This window comes from Cetorhinus maximus, unplaced genomic scaffold (genome assembly GCF_964194155.1).
Source record: "Cetorhinus maximus unplaced genomic scaffold, sCetMax3.hap1.1 HAP1_SCAFFOLD_1786, whole genome shotgun sequence".
In the NCBI taxonomy this organism is placed as follows: domain Eukaryota; kingdom Metazoa; phylum Chordata; class Chondrichthyes; order Lamniformes; family Cetorhinidae; genus Cetorhinus; species Cetorhinus maximus.
This window is the reverse complement of record NW_027597726.1, coordinates 45809-68295: the sequence shown is the minus strand read 5'-3', so window position 1 is coordinate 68295 and position 22487 is coordinate 45809. Positions and strand designations below refer to the sequence as shown.

The 22487-nt window shown below is 54.5% G+C and overlaps 1 protein-coding gene across 1 annotated transcript in view; it reads left to right on the top strand.

The window, feature by feature from the left end:
• Positions 1–262: 262 nt before the first annotated feature.
• LOC144676650 (ankyrin repeat and fibronectin type-III domain-containing protein 1-like) overlaps positions 263–22487 on the top strand; it is a gene marked incomplete at its 5' end in the record, with an annotated part of 43251 nt that continues 21026 nt past the window's right edge. Inside the window, 5 exons of the mRNA XM_078537022.1 lie at positions 263–396; positions 1566–1682; positions 3886–4101; positions 5019–5185; positions 12847–12994. Of these exons, the coding sequence (XP_078393148.1) occupies positions 263–396; positions 1566–1682; positions 3886–4101; positions 5019–5185; positions 12847–12994 (782 nt within the window). The remainder of the gene's footprint in view (positions 397–1565; positions 1683–3885; positions 4102–5018; positions 5186–12846; positions 12995–22487) is intronic.

Genomic DNA, 22487 nt, shown 5'->3' with positions numbered 1-22487 from the left:
CCCCAATCTCAAATCCCCCACCCCCACCACAACCACCCACCCACCATCCTAAAACCCACACCCCCATCCCAAATCCTCACCCCCATTCCATCCCACATCAACCCAGCCTTCACCTCAAAAACCTATAGCCCTCGGGACTGGAGGAGGTGGTGAATGGTGAGAGAGGTGGTGGGTGCTGGATAAAGCCACTGAGTTAGCGGGGTTCTGGGGGAGTGTGAGAGTTAGGCTGTCTGACCACACATGTTTCTCTTGTTTTTCCCAGAGGAGTTTATATTGCAGCTGTCTTTTTATCATAAAGATCATCTCCTGGTAACAAATGAAGATCAGATCCCAATGATGGAGATAGACGACTCCTGCTCTAGCTCCTTGATGCAGGATTTTCTGTGGTTCACAAAGGTTTGTGAAAACAGCCTCAGAGGGTTTTCTGAGAGTTAGTCAGTTGTGGATCATTGATAGAATCTCACCTCTGGATAGAAGGACATGGGTTCAGTGATTTGCGCAAAATAATTACACTGCACTGTCAGAGGGTCAGTACTGAGGGAGAGCGGCACTGTCGGAGGGTCAGTACTGAGGGAGTGCTGCACTGTCGGAGGGTCAGTACTGAGGGAGAGTGGCACTGTCAGAGGGTCAGTACTGAGGGAGTGCTGCACTGTCGGAGGGTCAGTACTGAGGGAGAGCGGCACTGTCAGAGGGTCAGTACTGAGGGAGAGCGGGCACTATCGGAGGGTCAGTACTGAGGGAGCGCAGCATTGTCAGAGGGTCAGTACTGAGGGAGTGCTGCACTGTCGGAGGGTCAGTACTGAGGGAGTGCTGCACTGTCGGAGGGTCAGTACTGAGGGAGTGCTGCACTGTCGGAGGGTCAGTACTGAGGGAGTGCTGCACTGTCGGAGGGTCAGTACTGAGGGAGTGCTGCACTGTCGGAGGGTCAGTACTGAGGGAGCGCTGCACTGTCAGAGGGTCAGTACTGAGGGAGTGCTGCACTGTCAGAGGGTCAGTACTGAGGGAACGCTGCACTGTCGGAGGGTCAGTACTGAGGGAGTGCTGCACTGTCGGAGGGTCAGTACTGAGGGAGCGCTGCACTGTCGGAGGGTCAATACTGAGGGACTGCCGCACTGTCGGAGGGTCAGTACTGAGGGAGTGCTGCACTGTCGGAGGGTCAGTACTGAGGGAGTGCAGCACTATCGGAGGGTCAGTACTGAGGGAGCGCCGCACTGTCGGAGGGTCAGTACTGAGGGAGAATATTTACAAAACAAGTTGTTGTGATCTGGAACGTGGTGCCTGAAAGGGCGGTGGAAGCAAATTCAATCATAACTTTCAAAATGAAATTGGAAAAATAGTTGTACTGGGGAAATGTGCAGGATTATGGGAAGAAAGAAGGATGATTTGCCTTAATTGGATGACTCTGAAAGAGCTGAGACAGAATATGGACTGCATGGTCTGCCATGGTGTGCTGTATCATTCTATGATAGGGCTACAACTCAGCACACTGTGCTCCATGTAGGAGAAATACCACTCACCCTATTCCAGAAGCAACCACAACATTAAAGCTTCTTTATTTCTTTCAGCTATCTTGTACATGGGAAGAGGTAAGGTGGCTGCGACAGAACCTCTCCATTTCCACATCCTCCTCCTCAGCCCTGCAGGCACGGCACAAGATGCTGAATGCAGTAACTCAATTACAGGTCAGTTCCTCATCAGTTCCTGATCAGTGATGCTGGAGAGATGGAGGGATGGTCATTCACACATGGTCATTCGCTCTTCCAACATTCTACACCAAATTCTGTAGCTTTACCCAAGCTAGTACTAAGCAGCAAGAGGAAATCCTACCCTGGGAGTGTTTGATGGGGACAGCGTAGAGGGAGCTTTACTCTGTATCTAACCCCGTGCTGTACCTGTCCTGGTAGTGTTTGATGGGGACAGTGTAGAGGGAGCTTTATTCTGTATCTAGCCCCGTGCTGTACCTGTCCTGGGAGTGTTGGATGGGCCAATATACAGGGAGCTTTACTCTGTATCTAACCCTGTGCTGTACCAGTCCTGGGAGTGTTTGATGGGGACAGTGTAGAGGGAGCTTTACTCTGTATCTAACCCCGTGCTGTACCTGTTCTGGGAGTGTTTGATGGGGACAGTGTAGAGGGAGCTTTACTCTGTATCTAACCCCGTGCTGTACCTGTCCTGGTAGTGTTTGATGGGGACAGTGTAGAGGGAGCTTTATTCTGTATCTAGCCCCGTGCTGTACCTGTCCTGGGAGTGTTGGATGGGCCAAGATACAGGGAGCTTTACTCTGTATCTAACCCTGTGCTGTACCAGTCCTGGGAGTGTTTGATGGGGACAGTGTAGAGGGAGCTTTACTCTATGCTAACTGTTGGAGAGGGGTGTCATCCCACTATTAAACAAGGGAGGAAGAGCTGTTAGTTTGATGATAGTAGTAGGGAAATGTTAGGATCTATTATAAAGATTGTGATAACTGGACGTTTAAGAAAGGAATGGTAAAATTAGGCAGAGTCAACATGGATTTATGAAAGGGAAATCATGTTTGACAAACTTGTTGGAGGTTTTTTGAGGATGTTACTTGTAGCACAGATAAAGGAGAACCAGTGGATGTGGTGTATTTAAATGTTCAGAAGGCTTTTGATAAGGTCCCACACAGGAGGTTAGTAAATATTATGTACAATTTTTGTCTCCTTTCCTAAGAAAGGATATACTTGCCATAGAGGGAGTGCAACAGAGGATCACCAGATCAACCCCTGGGATGGCGGGATTGTCTGTGAGGAGAGATTGAGGAGACTGGGCTTCCTTCTCTAGAGTTTTGAAGAATGAGCGGTGATCTCATTGAAACTTACAAAATTCTTACAGGGTGTGACAGGTGAATGTAGATAAGATGTTTCCCATGGCTGGTGAATCTCGAGCCAGGGGTCATCATCTCATGATAAGGGACAGGCCATTTAGAACTGAGATGAAGAGAAATTTCTTTATTTGACCATGATCATATGAATTAAGAGCAGGAGTAGGCCACTCGGCCGCTCGAGCCTGCTCCACCATTCAATAAGATCATGGCTGATCAGAAAATAACCTCAATCCCACATTCCTGCCTACCCCCGATAACCTTTCAGCCCCTCAATAATCAAAAATCTATCTACTTCTGCCTTAAAAATATTCAAAGACTCTGTTTTCACTGCCTTTTGAGGAAGAGAGTTCCAAAGATTCACGACCCTCTAAGAGAAAAAATTTCTCATCTCTGTCTTAAATGAGCAACCCCTTATTTTAAAATTGGGACCCCTAGTTCTAGATTCTCCCGCCAGAAGAAACATCCTCTCCACATCCACCCTGTCAAGACCCCTCAGGATCTTAAAGGTTTTAATCAAGTCACTTCTTAATCTTGTAAACTCCAGCAGATACAAGCCTAACTTGTCCAGCCTTTCCTCACAAGACAACTCACCCATTCCTCCTATTAGTGTGGCAAACCTTCTCTGAACTGCTTCCAGTGCATTTACATCTCTGAGACTGGTGAATCTTTGGAATTCTCCATCCCAGAGGGCTGTGGAAGCTCAATCATTCAGTATGTTTAGGACAGACATTGATAGATTTCTGGAGACTGATGACATCAAGGGATATGAGGATAGTGTGAGAAAGTGGCATTGAGGTAGATGATTAACCATGCTCTAATTGAATAGTGGACCAGGTTTGACGGGCTGAATGGCCTACTCTTGGTCCTATGTTTGTATGTTTTTTACCAAGGCATGTGTAGTGTCTGATCCCATTGAAGGCTTGGTGTCTCTCCAGTTGTCTGCTGAGCATACTGACCAATGTGATGGTGTTCTGATGGAATTCTTGATGTTCTGACAGAGTTCCCTGGCTGTAGCTCACTGCCGTATTGTCCTCCTATAGACATTACTTGGCACCCAGAACCTGGGCAGAGTTTATTATGAGCCCATCAAGGATCGACATGGAAATGTGCTGTTGGTGACGGTGAGGGAGCTGGAGAGTCAGCATTCATTCATCAATGGCAAGTGGATCCGGATCTGCAAGTTTCAAAGCCAAAGGAAGTCATTGTCCAGTCCAGAGGACCCAACAGCACTTGATGTGTTACTCATAACAATCCAGGTTTGTACCAAAGTTCCAGTGTAGAGGGAGCTTTACTCTGTATCTAACCCCGTGATGTACCTGGCCTGGGAGTGTTTGATGGGGACAGTGTAGAGGGAGCTTTACTCTGTATCTAACCCCATGCTGTACCTGTCCTGGGAGTGTTTGATGGGGACAGTGTAGAGGGAGCTTTACTCTGTATCTAACCCCGTGCTGTACCTGTCCTGGGAGTGTTTGATGGGGACAGTGTAGAGGGAGCTTTACGCTGTATCTAACCCCGTGCTGTACCTGTCCCGGGAGTGTTTGATGGGGACAGTGTAGAGGGAGCTTTACTCTGTATCTAACCCCGTGCTGTACCTGTCCTGGGAGTGTTTGATGGGGACAGTGTAGAGGGAGCTTTACACTGTATCTAACCCCGTGCTGTACCTGTCCTGGGAGTGTTTGATGGGGACAGTGTAGAGGGAGCTTTACTCTGTATCTAACCCCGTGCTGTACCTGTCCTGGGAGTGTTTGATGGGGACAGTGTAGAGGGAGCTTTACTCTGTATCTAACTCCATGCTGTACCTGTCCTGGGAGTGTTTGATGGGGACAGTGTAGAGGGAGCTTTACTCTGTATCTAAGCCCGTGCTGTACCTGTCCAGGGAGTGTTTGATGGGGACAGTGTAGAGGGAGCTTTACTCTGTATCTAAGCCCGTGCTGTACCTGTGCTGAGAACTGGATCTTCTCATGCCCACACTTGTACAATATGACGAGGAGCTGCCTGGTGTGAAATGTATTCTGTGCTCCCTTCTTACTATTTGTTATTTGCCTCTCCTGTACTATTGTCTAGTCATATCTCGCCATGAGTCCTTCATCTCAATTTCCCTTCAAACATTTTCAAGTATGTTTGTGCTGTGGGAGTGGTCAGTACTGATATTTTCTCTCCTGGTCTCTTGCAGGATGTCTTGTTGTACCACAGAAGGAGTCAGAAAAGATTGAACCCCGGGCTGTATTTAGGCTATTTGAAGCTCTGCAGTTCTGTCGATCAGATCAAGGTCCTAGTCCCATCCCGGATGCCCAACATGCTTTGCCATGTTAAGGTTCGCGATAACAGCAATGTTTCCAGGTAGGACAACTTGTCTGACCTCCTGTCAATCTGTTCTGTATCAATGAGAGCTGCAAAATTACCCCTTCTCCTCCTCACAATTGTTCGTCCAATCCCAGGCCGGTTGAGTAATTCAAATCTCCTGGAATCTGAACCCTTATTTTCAATGCATGCCTGTGATTAGTGCAGGGATTGCATTTTAAACGCTATTTGATTATAATATATTCCGGTAATGTTATCAATCCCTGCCTAATTCAGCTGAAATCCAAAAAGAGCCTGTCTGGAACATTATGTGCCTCGTCTGCCAACAATGTCCTTGGTTATAGTCACCTCATCGCTACCGACTGATTTTCAATAATGCAGCAGCATAATTAACAAATCCTGAACATCCTTTGTAGAAAAAGACAGAGGGGTGGGGGAGGGGGGAGGGGATGGGGAGGGTGTGTGGGGTTGGGCAGGGGGAGGGGATGGGTGTGTAGAGAAGGGTGTATATGGGGGTGGGGGTGCATTTGTGGGGTGGGGAGGGTGTGTGGGGGTGGGGAGGGTGTGTCGGGGTGGGGAGGGTGTGTGGGGGAGGGGAGATTGTGTGGGTGTGGGCAGGGTGTGTGGGGGTGGGGAGGGTGTGTGGGGGTGGGGAGGGTGTGTGGGGGAGGGGGGAGGGGATGGGGAGGGTGTGTGGGGGTGGGGGAGGGGGGAGGGGATGGGGAGAGTGTGTGGGGGTGGGGGAGGGGGGAGGGGATGGGGAGGATGTGTGTGGGTGGGGAGGATGTGCGGCGGTGGGGAGGGTGTGTGGGGGTGGGGAGGGTGTGTGGGGGTGGGGTTGGGGGAGGGGAGAGGGGATGGAGAGGGTGTGTGGGGTTGGGCAGGGGGAGGGGATGGGTGTGTAGAGAAGGGTGTATATGGGGGTGGGGGTGCATTTGTGGGGTGGGGAGGGTGTGTGGGGGTGGGGAGGGTGTGTGGGGGTGGGGAGGGGGTGTGGGGAGGGGAGATTGTGTGGGGGTGGGGAGGGTGTGTGGGGGTGGGGAGGGTGTGTGGGGGTGGGGAGGGGGGAGGGGATGGGGAGGGTGTGTGGGGGTGGGGGTGGGGGTGGGGGAGGGGGGAGGGGATGGGGAGGGTGTGTGTGGGTGGGGAGGATGTGCGGCGGTGGGGAGGGTGTGTGGGGGTGGGGGAGGGGAGAGGGGATGGGGAGGGTGTGTGGGGTGAGGGGATGTGTGGCGGTGGGGAGGGTGTGTGGGGATGGGGAGGGTGTGTGGGGGTGGGGAGGGTGTGTGGGGGAGAGGAGGGTGTGTGGGGATGGGGAGGGTGTGCGGGGTGAGGGGATGTGTGGCGGTGGGGAGGGTGTGTGGGGATGGGGGAGGGTGGGTGGGGATGGGGAGGGTGTGTGGGGATGGGGAGGGTGTGTGGGGGCGGGGAGGGTGTGTGCGGGTGGGGAGGGTGTGTGGGGATGGGGATGGGGAGGGTGTGTGGGGGAGGGGAGGGTGTGTGGGGGAGGGGAGGGTGTGTGTTGGGGAGGGTGTGTGGGGGTGGGGAGGGTGTGTGGGGGTGGGGAGGGTGTGTGGGGGAGGGGAGGGTGTGTGGGGGCGGGGAGGGTGTGTGGGGGTGGGGAGGGTGTGTGGGGGTGGGGAGGGTGTGTGGGGATGGGGAGGGGGAAGGGGATGGGGTGGGGGGAGGGGATGGAGAGGGTGTGTGGGGGTGGGGAGGGTGTGTGGCAGTGGGGAGGGTGTGTGGGGGAGGGGAGGGTGTGTGGGGGCGGGGAGGGTGTGTGGGGGTGGGGAGGGTGTGTGGGGGTGGGGAGGGTGTGTGGGGATGGGGAGGGGGAAGGGGATGGGGTGGGGGGAGGGGATGGAGAGGGTGTGTGGGGGTGGGGAGGGTGTGTGGCAGTGGGGAGGGTGTGTGGGGGTGGGGAGGGTGTGTGGGGGAGGGGAGGGTGTGTGGGGATGGGGAGCATGTGTGGGGATGGGGAGGGGGAAGGGGATGGGGAGGGTGTGTGGGGGTGGGGAGGGTGGGTGGGGGTGGGGGAGGGGAGAGGGGATGGGGAGGGTGTGTGGGGTGAGGGGATGTGTGGCGGTGGGGAGGGTGTGTGGGGATGGGGAGGGTGTGTGGGGATGGGGAGGGTGTGTGGGGGTGGGGAGGGTGTGTGGGGGAGAGGAGGGTGTGTGGGGATGGGGAGGGTGTGCGGGGTGAGGGGATGTGTGGCGGTGGGGAGGGTGTGTGGGGTGAGGGGATGTGTGGCGGTGGGGAGGGTGTGTGGGGTGAGGGGATGTGTGGCGGTGGGGAGGGTGTGTGGGGATGGGGAGGGTGGGTGGGGATGGGGAGGGTGGGTGGGGATGGGGAGGGTGTGGGGCGGGAGGGTGTGTGCGGGTGGGGAGGGTGTGTGGGGGTGGGGAGGGTGTGTCGGGGTGGGGAGGGTGTGTGGGGGAGGGGAGATTGTGTGGGTGTGGGCAGGGTGTGTGGGGGTGGGGAGGGTGTGTGGGGGTGGGGAGGGTGTGTGGGGGAGGGGGAGGGGATGGGGAGGGTGTGTGGGGGTGGGGAGGGGGGAGGGGATGGGGAGAGTGTGTGGGGGTGGGGGAGGGGGGAGGGGATGGGGAGGATGTGTGTGGGTGGGGAGGATGTGCGGCGGTGGGGAGGGTGTGTGGGGGTGGGGAGGGTGTGTGGGGGTGGGGTTGGGGGAGGGGAGAGGGGATGGAGAGGGTGTGTGGGGTTGGGCAGGGGGAGGGGATGGGTGTGTAGAGAAGGGTGTATATGGGGGTGGGGGTGCATTTGTGGGGTGGGGAGGGTGTGTGGGGGTGGGGAGGGTGTGTGGGGGTGGGGAGGGGGTGTGGGGGAGGGGAGATTGTGTGGGGGTGGGGAGGGTGTGTGGGGGTGGGGAGGGTGTGTGGGGGTGGGGGAGGGGGGAGGGGATGGGGAGGGTGTGTGGGGGTGGGGGTGGGGGTGGGGGAGGGGGGAGGGGATGGGGAGGGTGTGTGTGGGTGGGGAGGATGTGCGGCGGTGGGGAGGGTGTGTGGGGGTGGGGGAGGGGAGAGGGGATGGGGAGGGTGTGTGGGGTGAGGGGATGTGTGGCGGTGGGGAGGGTGTGTGGGGATGGGGAGGGTGTGTGGGGGTGGGGAGGGTGTGTGGGGGAGAGGAGGGTGTGTGGGGATGGGGAGGGTGTGCGGGGTGAGGGGATGTGTGGCGGTGGGGAGGGTGTGTGGGGTGAGGGGATGTGTGGCGGTGGGGAGGGTGTGTGGGGATGGGGAGGGTGGGTGGGGATGGGGAGGGTGTGTGGGGATGGGGAGGGTGTGTGGGGGCGGGGAGGGTGTGTGCGGGTGGGGAGGGTGTGTGGGGATGGGGATGGGGAGGGTGTGTGGGGGAGGGGAGGGTGTGTGGGGGAGGGGAGGGTGTGTGTTGGGGAGGGTGTGTGGGGGTGGGGAGGGTGTGTGGGGGTGGGGAGGGTGTGTGGGGGAGGGGAGGGTGTGTGGGGGCGGGGAGGGTGTGTGGGGGTGGGGAGGGTGTGTGGGGTGGGGAGGGTGTGTGGGGATGGGGAGGGGGAAGGGGATGGGGTGGGGGGAGGGGATGGAGAGGGTGTGTGGGGGTGGGGAGGGTGTGTGGCAGTGGGGAGGGTGTGTGGGGGTGGGGAGGGTGTGTGGGGGAGGGGAGGGTGTGTGGGGATGGGGAGCATGTGTGGGGATGGGGAGGGGGAAGGGGATGGGGAGGGTGTGTGGGGGTGGGGAGGGTGGGTGGGGGTGGGGGAGGGGAGAGGGGATGGGGAGGGTGTGTGGGGTGAGGGGATGTGTGGCGGTGGGGAGGGTGTGTGGGGATGGGGAGGGTGTGTGGGGATGGGGAGGGTGTGTGGGGGTGGGGAGGGTGTGTGGGGGAGAGGAGGGTGTGTGGGGATGGGGAGGGTGTGCGGGGTGAGGGGATGTGTGGCGGTGGGGAGGGTGTGTGGGGTGAGGGGATGTGTGGCGGTGGGGAGGGTGTGTGGGGTGAGGGGATGTGTGGCGGTGGGGAGGGTGTGTGGGGATGGGGAGGGTGGGTGGGGATGGGGAGGGTGGGTGGGGATGGGGAGGGTGTGTGGGGGCGGGGAGGGTGTGTGCGGGTGGGGAGGGTGTGTGGGGATGGGGATGGGGAGGGTGTGTGGGGGAGGGGAGGGTGTGTGGGGGAGGGGAGGGTGTGTGTTGGGAGGGTGTGTGGGGGTGGGGAGGGTGTGTGGGGTGGGGAGTGTGGGGGAGGGGAGGGTGTGTGGGGGCGGGGAGGGTGTGTGGGGGTGGGGAGGGTGTGTGGGGGTGGGGAGGGTGTGTGGGGATGGGGAGGGGGAAGGGGATGGGGTGGGGGGAGGGGATGGAGAGGGTGTGTGGGGGTGGGGAGGGTGGGTGGGGGTGGGGGAGGGGGGAGGGGATGGGGAGGGTGTGTGGGGGTGGGGAGGGTGTGTGGCAGTGGGGAGGGTGTGTGGGGGTGGGGAGGGTGTGTGGGGGAGGGGAGGGTGTGTGGGGATGGGGAGCATGTGTGGGGATGGGGAGGGGGAAGGGGATGGGGAGGGTGTGTGGGGGTGGGGAGGGTGGGTGGGGGTGGGGGAGGGGGGAGGGGATGGGGAGGGTGTGTGGGGGTGGGGAGGGTGTGTGGCGGTGGGGAGGGTGTGTGGGGGTGGGGAGGGTGTGTGGGGGAGGGGAGGGTGTGTGGGGATGGGAGGGTGTGTGGGGATGGGGAGGGTGTGTGAGGGCGGGGAGGGTGTGTGGGGATGGGGATGGGGAGGGTGTGTGGGGGAGGGGAGATTGTGTGGGGGAGGGGAGCGTGTGTGGGATGGGGAGGGTGTGTGGGGGCGGGGAGGGTGTGTGGGGATGGGGAGGGTGTGTGGAGGCGGGGAGGGTGTGTGGAGGCGGGGAGGGTGTGTGGGGATGGGGAGGGTGTGTGGAGGCGGGTAGGGTGTGTGGGGGAGGGGAGGGTGTGTGGGGAGGGCGTGTGGGGGTGGGGAGGGTGTGTTGGGGTGGGGAGGGTGTATGTGGGTGGGGAGGGTGTGTGCGGGTGGGGAGAGTGTGCGGGTGTGGGGAGGGTGTGCGGGTGGGGAGAGTGTGTGGGGTGGGGAGGGTGTGTGGGGGTGGGGAGGGTGTGCGGGGTGTGGGGAGGGTGTGCGGGGGTGGGGAGTGTGTGCGGGGGTGGGGAGTGTGTGCGGGTGTGGGGAGGGTGTGCGGGGGCGGGGAGGGTGTGTGGGGGTGGGGAGGGTGTATGTGGGTGGGGAGGGTGTGTGGGGGAGGGGAGGGTGTGTGGGGGTGGGAAGGGTGTGTGGGGGTGGGGCGGGTGTGTGCGGGTGGGGAGGGTGTGCGGGTGTGAGGAGGGTGTGCGGGTGGGGAGAGTGTGCGATTGTGAGGAGGGTGTGCGGGTGGGGAGAGTGTGTGGGGTGGGGAGGGTGTGTGGGGGTGGGGAGGGTGTGCGGGGGTGGGGAGTGTGTGCGGGGGTGGGGAGTGTGTGCGGGGGTGGGGAGTGTGTGCGGGTGTGGGGAGGGTGTGCGGGGGCGGGGAGGGTGTGCGGGGGCGGGGAGGGTGTATGTGGGTGGGGAGGGTGTGTGGGGGAGGGAGGGTGTGTGGGGGTGGGGAGGGTGTGTGGGGGTGGGGAGGGTGTGCGGGGGTGGGGAGGGTGGGGAGAGTGTGTGGAGGAGGGTGTGTGGGGGTGGGGAGGGTGTGTGGGGGTGGGGAAGGTGTGCGGGGGTTGGGAGGGTGTGTGGGGGTGGGGAGGGTGTGTTGGGGTTGATCCCCTGGCTTGATGGGAAGTGTAGAGTGGGGGATATGCCGGGCTATGAGGTTACAGATTGTGTTCGAGTACAATTCTGCTGCTGCTGATGGCCCACAGTGCCTCATGGATGGCCAGTCTTGAGTTGCTAGATCTGTTCAAAATCTATCCCATTTAGCACGGTGATAGTGCCACACAACATGATAGAGGGTATCTTCAGTGTGAAGACAGGAGTTCGTCTCCAGAAGGACTGTGCGGTGTTCACTCCTACTGATACTGTCATGGACAGATGCATCTGCGGCAGGCAGGTTGGTGAGGATGAGGTCAAGTATGTCTTTCATCTTGTTGGTTCCCTCACCACCTGTGGCAGACCCAGTCTAACCTTTAGGACTCGGCCAGCTCGGTCTGTGGTGGTGCTTCTGAGCCACTCTTGGTGACGGACATTGAAGTCCCCCACCCAGAGTACATTCTGCCCCCTTGTCACCCTCAGTGCTTCCTCCAAGTGGTATTCAACATGGAGGTGGGGCGGTATGTGGTAATCAGCAGGAGGTTTCTTTGTCCATGTTTGACCTGATGCCATGAGACTTCATGGGTCCAGGGTTGACGTTGAGGACTCCCTCCTGACTGTATACCATTGTGCCGCCACCTCTGCTGGGTCTGTCCTGCTGGTGGGACAGGACATACCCAGGGATGGTGATGGTGGTGTCTGGGACATGATCTGTAAGGTATGATTCAGTGAGGATGACTATGTCAGGCTGTTGCTTGACTAGCCTGTGAGACAACTCTCCCAATTTTGGCACAAGCCCCAGATGTTACTAAGGAGGACATTGCAGAGTCGACAGGCCTGGGTTTGCCGTTGTCCTTTCCAGTGTCTAGGTCAATGCCGGGTGGTCTTTTCATTCCTTTTTATTGACCTTTTAGCAGTTTGGTACAACTGTGTTGCTTGCTAGACCATTTCAGAGGGGATTAAGAGTCAACCACATTACTGCGAATCTGGAGTCACATGTAGGCCAGACCAGGTAAGGACGGCAGATTTCTTTCCCTAAAAAACATTAGTGAACCAGATGGGTTTTTACAACAATCGGCATTGGTTCAATGGTCATCATTAAACTTTAATTCCAGATTTTAAAAAAAATTTATTGGATTTGCACCTGGGTCCCTAGAGCATTACCCTGGGTGTCTGGATCACTAGTCTAGTGAGAATACCACTACGGCACCACTTTGGACAGGTTGAACTGCTATCCATTGGAGTTTAGAAAAATGAGAGGTGATCTTTTAAGATCCTGAGGGGACTTGACAGGGTGGATGATAAAAGGATGTTTCCCCTCGTGGGAGAGACTAGAACGAGGGGACAGTTTAAATATAAAGGGTCTCCCATTTAGGATGGTGATGAGAATTTGTGTTTCTCAGAGGCTTACTAGTCTCTGGAATTCTCTCCCCCAGAGAGTGGTGGAGGCTGGGTGATTGAATATTTTTAAGGCTGACGTAGACAGAATTTTGGTTAACAGGGAGTCAAAGGGCATAGGAGGTGTACAGGAAAGTGGAGCTGAGGCCACAGAAAGATCAGCCATGATCTTATCAAAAGACGGAGCAGACTCGAGGGGCCGAATGGCCTATTTTTGCTCCTAATTGACATGTTCATGTGTATGTGTGAGTCAATAAGGAAAAACAGTTTCTAATGTGGGGGGAATACTGAAGGTAATCGGCAAACGATGCAGAGGGAGAGCTGAGGAATGTTTTTTATGCAGCAAGATCTGGAAGGCACTACCTCAAAGGCAGGTGGTGCAACCAGATTCAATAATAACGTTTAAAAAGGACTAGGATAAACAATTGTAAAGGGAAAATTGCAGGGCCAGGGGAAAGAGCGGGGGCAGTGACGATAACTCTTTCAAAGAGTTAGCAAAGGCAGAATGGAACAGGTGGGCTCTGGTGATTCTATAAATCGCTGTATTTGTGCCTCTTTAAATATTTCTTGCCTGCAGGGAGGACTGGGAGTGGGTGCAGAGGATGTCGGATCCTGAGTTACTGAGTGCTGAGGTGGAGCCAGCGAATGCACAGACTGCACTTTTCTTCGAACTGCAAACAGCTGTGAAAGCTTTGCTGAAATATATAAACCTACCGATACAGCAGGTAGCGTCATCACATGAATCAGCCTCTCCATCTCAGAGCCACTGCCACTCACACCACATTCAAAGGATGCCTGATCCCAGAGGTGGGGTATCGGGTAGTCAGCGAGTAACACTCCGATATACCCCACACCCCTCACTGTAACACTCCGATATACCCCACACCCCTCACTGTTACACTCTGATATACCCTACACCCCTCACTGTAACACTTTGATATACCCCACACCCCTCACTGTAACACTCCGATATACCCACACCCCTCACTGTAACACTCTGATATACCCCGCACCCCTCACTGTAACACTCTGATATACCCCACACCCCTCACTGTAACACTCTGATATACCCCACACCCCTCACTGTAACACACTGATATATCCCACACCCCTCACTGTAACACTCTGATATACCCCACACCCCTCACTGTAAGACTCTGATATACCCCACACCCCTCACTGTAACACTCTGATATACCGCACACCCCTCACTGTAACACTCTGATATATCCCACACCCCTCGCTGTAACACTCTGATATACCCCACACCCCTCACTGTAAGACTCTGATATACCCCACACCCCTCACTGTAACGCTCTAATATACCCCACACCCCTCACTGTAATACTCTGATATATCCCACACCCCTCACTGTAACACTCTGATATATCCCACACCCCTCACTGAAACACTCTGATATACCCCACACCCCTCACTGTAATACTCTGATATATCCCACGCCCCTCACTGTAACACTCTGATATCCCCACACCCCTCACTGTAACACTCTGATATCCCCACACCCCTCACGGTAACACTCTGATATACCCCTCACTGTAACACTCTGATATATCCCACACCCCTCACTGTAACAGTCTGATATCTCCCACACCCCTCACTGTAACACTCTGATGTACCCCACACCCCTCACTGTAACACTCTGATATCCCCACACCCCTCACTGTAACACTCTGATATACCCCACACCCCTCGCTGTAACACTCTGATATACCCCACACCCCTCAGTGTAACACTCTGATATATCCCACACCCCTCACTGTAACACTCTGATATATCCCACACCCCTCACTGTAACACTCTGATATACCCCACATCCCTCACTGTAACACTCTGATATACCCCACACCCCTCACTGTAACACTCTGATATACCCCACACCCCTCACTGTAACACTCTGATCTACCCCACACCCCTCACTGTAACACTCTGATATACCCCACACCCCTCACTGTAACACTCTGATATACCCCGCATCCCTCACTGTAACACCCTGATATACCCCACACCCCTCACTGTAACACTCTGATATATCCCACACCCCTGACTGTAACATTCTGATATATCCCACACCCCTCACTGTAACACTCTGATATACCCCACACCCCTCACTGTAACACTCTGATATACCCCACACCCCTCACTGTAAGACTCTGATATATCCCACACCCCTCACTGTAACACTCTTATATACCTCACACCCCTCACTGTAACACCTAATATACCCATACCCCTCACTGTACACTCTGATATATCCCACACCCCTCACTGTACACTCTGATATATCCCACACCCCTCACTGTAACACTCTGATATACCCCAGGCTCCTCACTGTAACACTCTGATGTACCCCACACCCCTCACTGTAACACTCTGATATATCTCACACCCCTCACTGTAACACTCTGATATACCCCACACCCCTCACTGTAATACTCTGATATATCCCACACCCCTCACTGTAACACTCTGATATATCCCACACCCCTCACTGTAACACTCTGATATACCCCACACCCCTCACTGTAACACTCTGATATACCCCACACCCCTCACTGTAACACTCTGATCTACCCCACACCCCACACTGTAACACTCTGATATACCCCGCACCCCTCACTGTAACACTCTCAGATACCCGACACCCCTCACTGTAACACTCTGATATACCCCACACCCCTCACTGTAACACTCTGATATACCCCGCATCCCTCACTGTAACACTCTGATATACCCCACACCCCTCACTGTAACACTCTCATATACCCCACACCCCTCACTGTAACTCTCTGATATACCCCGCATCCCTCACTGTAACACCCTGATATACCCCACACCCCTCACTGTAACACTCTGATATACCCCACACCCCTCACTGTAACACTCTGATATACGCCACACCCCTCATTGTAACACTCTGATATACCCCACGCTCCTCACTGTAACACTCTGATGTACCCCACACCCCTCACTGTAACACTCTGATATATCTCACACCCCTCACTGTAACACTCTGATATACCCCACACCCCTCACTGTAATACTCTGATATATCCCACACCCCTCACTGTAACACTCTGATATATCCCACACCCCTCACTGTAACACTCTGATATATCCCACACCCCTCACTGTAACACTCTGATATACCCCACACCCCACACTGTAACACTCTGATATACCCCACACCCCTCACTGTAACACTCTGATATACCCCACACCCCTCACTGTAACACTCTGATCTACCCCACACCCCACACTGTAACACTCTGATATACCCAACACTCCTCACTGTAACACTCTGATATACCCCGCACCCCTCACTGTAACACTCTCAGATACCCGACACCCCTCACTGTAACACTCTGATATACCCCACACCCCTCACTGTAACACTCTGATATACCCCGCATCCCTCACTGTAACACTCTGATATACCCCACACCCCTCACTGTAACACTCTCATATACCCCACACCCCTCACTGTAACTCTCTGATATACCCCGCATCCCTCACTGTAACACCCTGATATACCCCACACCCCTCACTGTAACACTCTGATATACCCCACACCCCTCACTGTAACACTCTGATATACGCCACACCCCTCATTGTAACACTCTGATATACCCCACGCTCCTCACTGTAACACTCTGATGTACCCCACACCCCTCACTGTAACACTCTGATATATCTCACACCCCTCACTGTAACACTCTGATATACCCCACACCCCTCACTGTAATACTCTGATATATCCCACACCCCTCACTGTAACACTCTGATATATCCCACACCCCTCACTGTAACACTCTGATATATCCCACACCCCTCACTGTAACACTCTGATATACCCCACATCCCTCACTGTAACACTCTGATATACCCCACACCCCTCACTGTAACACTCTGATATACCCCACACCCCTCACTGTAACACTCTGATCTACCCCACACCCCTCACTGTAACACTCTGATATACCCCACACCCCTCACTGTAACACTCTGATATACCCCGCATCCCTCACTGTAACACCCTGATATACCCCACACCCCTCACTGTAACACTCTGATATATCCCACACCCCTGACTGTAACATTCTGATATATCCCACACCCCTCACTGTAACACTCTGATATACCCCACACCCCTCACTGTAACACTCTGATATACCCCACACCCCTCACTGTAAGACTCTGATATATCCCACACCCCTCACTGTAACACTCTTATATACCTCACACCCCTCACTGTAACACCTAATATACCCATACCCCTCACTGTACACTCTGATATATCCCACACCCCTCACTGTACACTCTGATATATCCCACACCCCTCACTGTAACACTCTGATATACCCCAGGCTCCTCACTGTAACACTCTGATGTACCCCACACCCCTCACTGTAACACTCTGATATATCTCACACCCCTCACTGTAACACTCTGATATACCCCACACCCCTCACTGTAATACTCTGATATATCCCACACCCCTCACTGTAACACTCTGATATATCCCACACCCCTCACTGTAACACTCTGATATACCCCACACCCCTCACTGTAACACTCTGATATACCCCACACCCCTCACTGTAACACTCTGATCTACCCCACACCCCACACTGTAACACTCTGATATACCCCGCACCCCTCACTGTAACACTCTCAGATACCCGACACCCCTCACTGTAACACTCTGATATACCCCACACCCCTCACTGTAACACTCTGATATACCCCGCATCCCTCACTGTAACACTCTGATATACCCCACACCCCTCACTGTAACACTCTCATATACCCCACACCCCTCACTGTAACTCTCTGATATACCCCGCATCCCTCACTGTAACACCCTGATATACCCCACACCCCTCACTGTAACACTCTGATATACCCCACACCCCTCACTGTAACACTCTGATATACGCCACACCCCTCATTGTAACACTCTGATATACCCCACGCTCCTCACTGTAACACTCTGATGTACCCCACACCCCTCACTGTAACACTCTGATATATCTCACACCCCTCACTGTAACACTCTGATATACCCCACACCCCTCACTGTAATACTCTGATATATCCCACACCCCTCACTGTAACACTCTGATATATCCCACACCCCTCACTGTAACACTCTGATATATCCCACACCCCTCACTGTAACACTCTGATATACCCCACACCCCACACTGTAACACTCTGATATACCCCACACCCCTCACTGTAACACTCTGATATACCCCACACCCCTCACTGTAACACTCTGATCTACCCCACACCCCACACTGTAACACTCTGATATACCCAACACTCCTCACTGTAACACTCTGATATACCCCGCACCCCTCACTGTAACACTCTCAGATACCTGACACCCCTCACTGTAACACTCTGATATACCCCACACCCCTCACTGTAACACTCTGATATACCCCGCATCCCTCACTGTAACACTCTGATATACCCCACACCCCTCACTGTAACACTCTCATATACCCCACACCCCTCACTGTAACTCTCTGATATACCCCGCATCCCTCACTGTAACACCCTGATATACCCCACACCCCTCACTGTAACACTCTGATATACCCCACACCCCTCACTGTAACACTCTGATATACGCCACACCCCTCATTGTAACACTCTGATATACCCCACACCCCTCACTGTAACACTCTGATCTACCCCACACCCCTCACTGTAACACTCTGATATACCCCACACCCCTCACTGTAACACTCTGATATACCCCGCATCCCTCACTGTAACACCCTGATATACCCCACACCCCTCACTGTAACACTCTGATATATCCCACACCCCTGACTGTAACACTCTGATATATCCCACACCCCTCACTGTAACACTCTGATATACCCCACACCCCTCACTGTAACACTCTGATATACCCCACACCCCTCACTGTAACACTCTGATATACCCCACACCCCTCACTGTAAGACTCTGATATATCCCACACCCCTCACTGTAACACTCTTATATACCTCACACCCCTCACTGTAACACCTAATATACCCATACCCCTCACTGTACACTCTGATATATCCCACACCCCTCACTGTACACTCTGATATATCCCACACCCCTCACTGTAACACTCTGATATACCCCACGCTCCTCACTGTAACACTCTGATGTACCCCACACCCCTCACTGTAACACTCTGATATATCTCACACCCCTCACTGTAACACTCTGATATACCCCACACCCCTCACTGTAATACTCTGATATATCCCACACCCCTCACTGTAACACTCTGATATATCCCACACCCCTCACTGTAACACTCTGATATACCCCACACCCCTCACTGTAACACTCTGATATACCCCACACCCCTCACTGTAACACTCTGATCTACCCCACACCCCACACTGTAACACTCTGATATACCCCGCACCCCTCACTGTAACACTCTCAGATACCCGACACCCCTCACTGTAACACTCTGATATACCCCACACCCCTCACTGTAACACTCTGATATACCCCGCATCCCTCACTGTAACACTCTGATATACCCCACACCCCTCACTGTAACACTCTCATATACCCCACACCCCTCACTGTAACTCTCTGATATACCCCGCATCCCTCACTGTAACACCCTGATATACCCCACACCCCTCACTGTAACACTCTGATATACCCCACACCCCTCACTGTAACACTCTGATATACGCCACACCCCTCATTGTAACACTCTGATATACCCCACGCTCCTCACTGTAACACTCTGATGTACCCCACACCCCTCACTGTAACACTCTGATATACCCCACACTGTAACGCTCTGATATATCCCACACCACTCACTGTAACACTCTGATATCCCCCACACCCCTCACTGTAAGACTCTGATATACCCCACACCCCTCACTGTAACATTCTTATATACCCCACACCCCTCACTGTAACACTCTGATATACCCCACACCCCTCGCTGTAACACTCTGATATACCTCACACCCCTCACTGTAACACTCTAATATACCCATACCCCTCACTGTACACTCTGATATATCCCACACCCCTCACTGTAACACTCTGATATACCCCACGCTCCTCACTGTAACACTCTGATATACCCCACACCCCTCACTGTAACACTCTGATATACCCCTCACCCCTCACTGTAACACTCTGATATACCCCACACCCCTCACTGTAACACTCTGATATATCCCACACCCCTCACTGTAACACTCTGATATACCCCAAACCCCTCACTGTAACACTCTGATGTACCCCACACCCCTCACTGTAACACTCTGATATACCCCGCATCGCTCACTGTAACACTCTGATATACCCCACACCCCTCACTGTAACACTCTGATATACCCCACACCCCTCACTGTAACACTCTGATATACCCCACACCCCTCACTGTAACACTCTGATATACCCCAAACCCCTCACTGTAACACTCTGATATTCCCCATCCCTCTCACTGTAACACTCTGATATACCCCACACCCCTCACTGTAACAGTCTGATATACCCCACACCCCTCACTGTAACACTCTGATATACCCCAAACCCCTCACTGTAACACTCTGATATACCCCGCACCCCTCACTGTAACACTCTGATATTCCCCATACCTCTCACTGTAACACTCTGATATACTCCACACCCCTCACTGTAACACTCTGATATACCCCACACCCCTCAATGTAACACTCTGATATACCCCACACCCCTCACTGTAACACTCTGATATACCCCACACCCCTCACTGTAACACTCTGATATATCCCACACTCCTCACTGTAACACTCTGATATACCCCACATCCCTCACTGTAATACTCTGATATACCCCACACCCCTCACTGTAACACTTCGATATACCCCACACCCCTCACTGTAACGCTCTGATATACCCCACACACTGTATGTGGCATGTTTTTTTGTGTATGTTGGCGTGTGTTCCAGTCTCTGTGTATGTCCGAGTTTGTGCATATAGGAGGGTGTTTCTGTGGGTGTGTGCATGTTTGTGTCTGTGGCACAGTGTGTGTTTGTGTCTCTGTGTATATGTGTGTTTGTGTGTGTCTGTGGCAGTGTGTGCATGTGTGTTTCTGTGGGTGGGTGTGTATGCCTGTGTCTGGCATTGTGTGTGTGTGTGTGTTTCTGTCGGTATGTGTGTTTGTGTTTTTGTGGGTGTGTGTGTATGTCTGTATCTGTGGCAAAGTGTGTGTCTGTGTCCCTGTGTGTATGTGTGTGTGTGTGTATCTGGCAGTGTGTGTGTGGGTGGGTATCTCTGTGGGTGCGTGTGTGGGTGTCTGTGGCAATGTGTGGGGGTGTGTGTGTGTTTCTGTGGGTGTGTGTGTGTGTGTTTCTGTAGGTGTGTGTGTGTATGTCTGTGTCTGTGGCACAGTGTGTGTCTGTGTGTGTGTGTTTGTGTGTGTGTGTGGGTGTCTGTGGCAGTGTGTGTGTGTGGGTGGGTATCTCTGTGGGTGTGTGTGTGAGTGTCTGTGGCAGTGTGTGTGTGGGTGGGTATCTCTGGGTGCGTGTGTGGGTGTCTGTGGCAGTGTGTGTGTGGGTGGGTATCTCTGTGGGTGTGTGTGTGGGTGTCTGTGGCAGTGTGTGTGTGGGTGGGTATCTCTGTGGGTGTGTGTGTGGGTGTCTGTGGCATTGTGTGTGTGGGTGGGTATCTCTGTGGGTGTGTGTGTGGGTGTCTGTGGCAATGTGTGTGTGGGTGGGTATCTCTGTGGGTGTGTGTGTGGGTGTCTGTGGCATTGTGTGGGTATCTCTGTGGGTGTGTGTGTGGGTGTCTGTGGCATTGTGTGGGTATCTCTGTGGGTGTATGTGTGGGTGTCTGTGGCAGTGTGTGGGTATCTCTGTGGGTGTGTGTGTGGGTGTCTGTGGCAGTGTGTGTGTGGGTGGGTATCTCTGTGGGTGTGTGTGTGGGTGTCTGTGGCAGTGTGTGGGTATCTCTGTGGGTGTGTGTGTGGGTGTCTGTGGCAGTGTGTGGGTATCTCTGTGGGTGTGTGTGTGGGTGTCTGTGTCAGTGTGTGTGTGGGTGGGTATCTCTGTGGGTGCGTGTGTGGGTGTCTGTGGCAGTGTGTGTGTGTGTGGGTATCTCTGTGGGTGTGTGTGTGGGTGTCTGTGGCAGTGTGTGGGTATCTCTGTGGGTGTCTGTGGCAGTGTGTGTGTGTGTGGGTATCTCTGTGGGTGTATGTGTGGGTGTCTGTGGCAGTGTGTGTGTGGGTGGGTATCTCTGTGGGTGTGTGTGTGGGTGTCTGTGGCAGTGTGTGTGTGTGTGGGTATCTCTGTGGGTGTATGTGTGGGTGTCTGTGGCAGTGTGTGTGTGGGTGGGTATCTCTGTGGGTGTGTGTGTGGGTGTCTGTGGCAGTGTGTGGGTATCTCTGTGGGTGTCTGTGTCAGTGTGTGTGTGGGTGTCTGTGTCAGTGTGTGTGTGGGTGTCTGTGTCAGTGTGTGGGTATCTCTGTGGGTGTGTGTGTGGGTGTCTGTGTCAGTGTGTGGGTATCTCTGTGGGTGTGTGTGTGGGTGTCTGTGTCAGTGTGTGGGTGTCTGTGTCAGTGTGTGTGTGGGTGTCTGTGTCAGTGTGTGGGTGTCTGTGTCAGTGTGTGGGTATCTCTGTGGGTGTGTGTGTGGGTGTCTGTGTCAGTGTGTGGGTATCTCTGTGGGTGTGTGTGTGGGTGTCTGTGTCAGTGTGTGGGTGTCTGTGGCAGTGTGTGTGTGGGTGTCTGTGTCAGTGTGTGTGTGGGTGTCTGTGGCAGTGTGTGGGTATCTCTGTGGGTGTGTGTGTGGGTGTCTGTGTCAGTGTGTGTGTGGGTGTCTGTGTGGGTGTGTGTGTGGGTGTCTGTGTCAGTGTGTGTGTGGGTGTCTGTGTGGGTGTGTGTGTGGGTGTCTGTGTCAGTGTGTGTGTGGGTGTCTGTGTCAGTGTGTGTGTGGGTGTCTGTGTCAGTGTGTTTGTGGGTGTCTGTGTCAGTGTGTGTGTGGGTGTCTGTGTCAGTGTGTGTGTGGGTATCTCTGTGGGTGTGTGTGTGGGTGTCTGTGTCAGTGTGTGTGTGGGTGTCTGTGTCAGTGTGTGTGTGGGTGTCTGTGTGGGTGTGTGTGTGGGTGTCTGTGTCAGTGTGTGTGTGGGTGTCTGTGTCAGTGTGTGTGTGGGTGTCTGTGTGGGTGT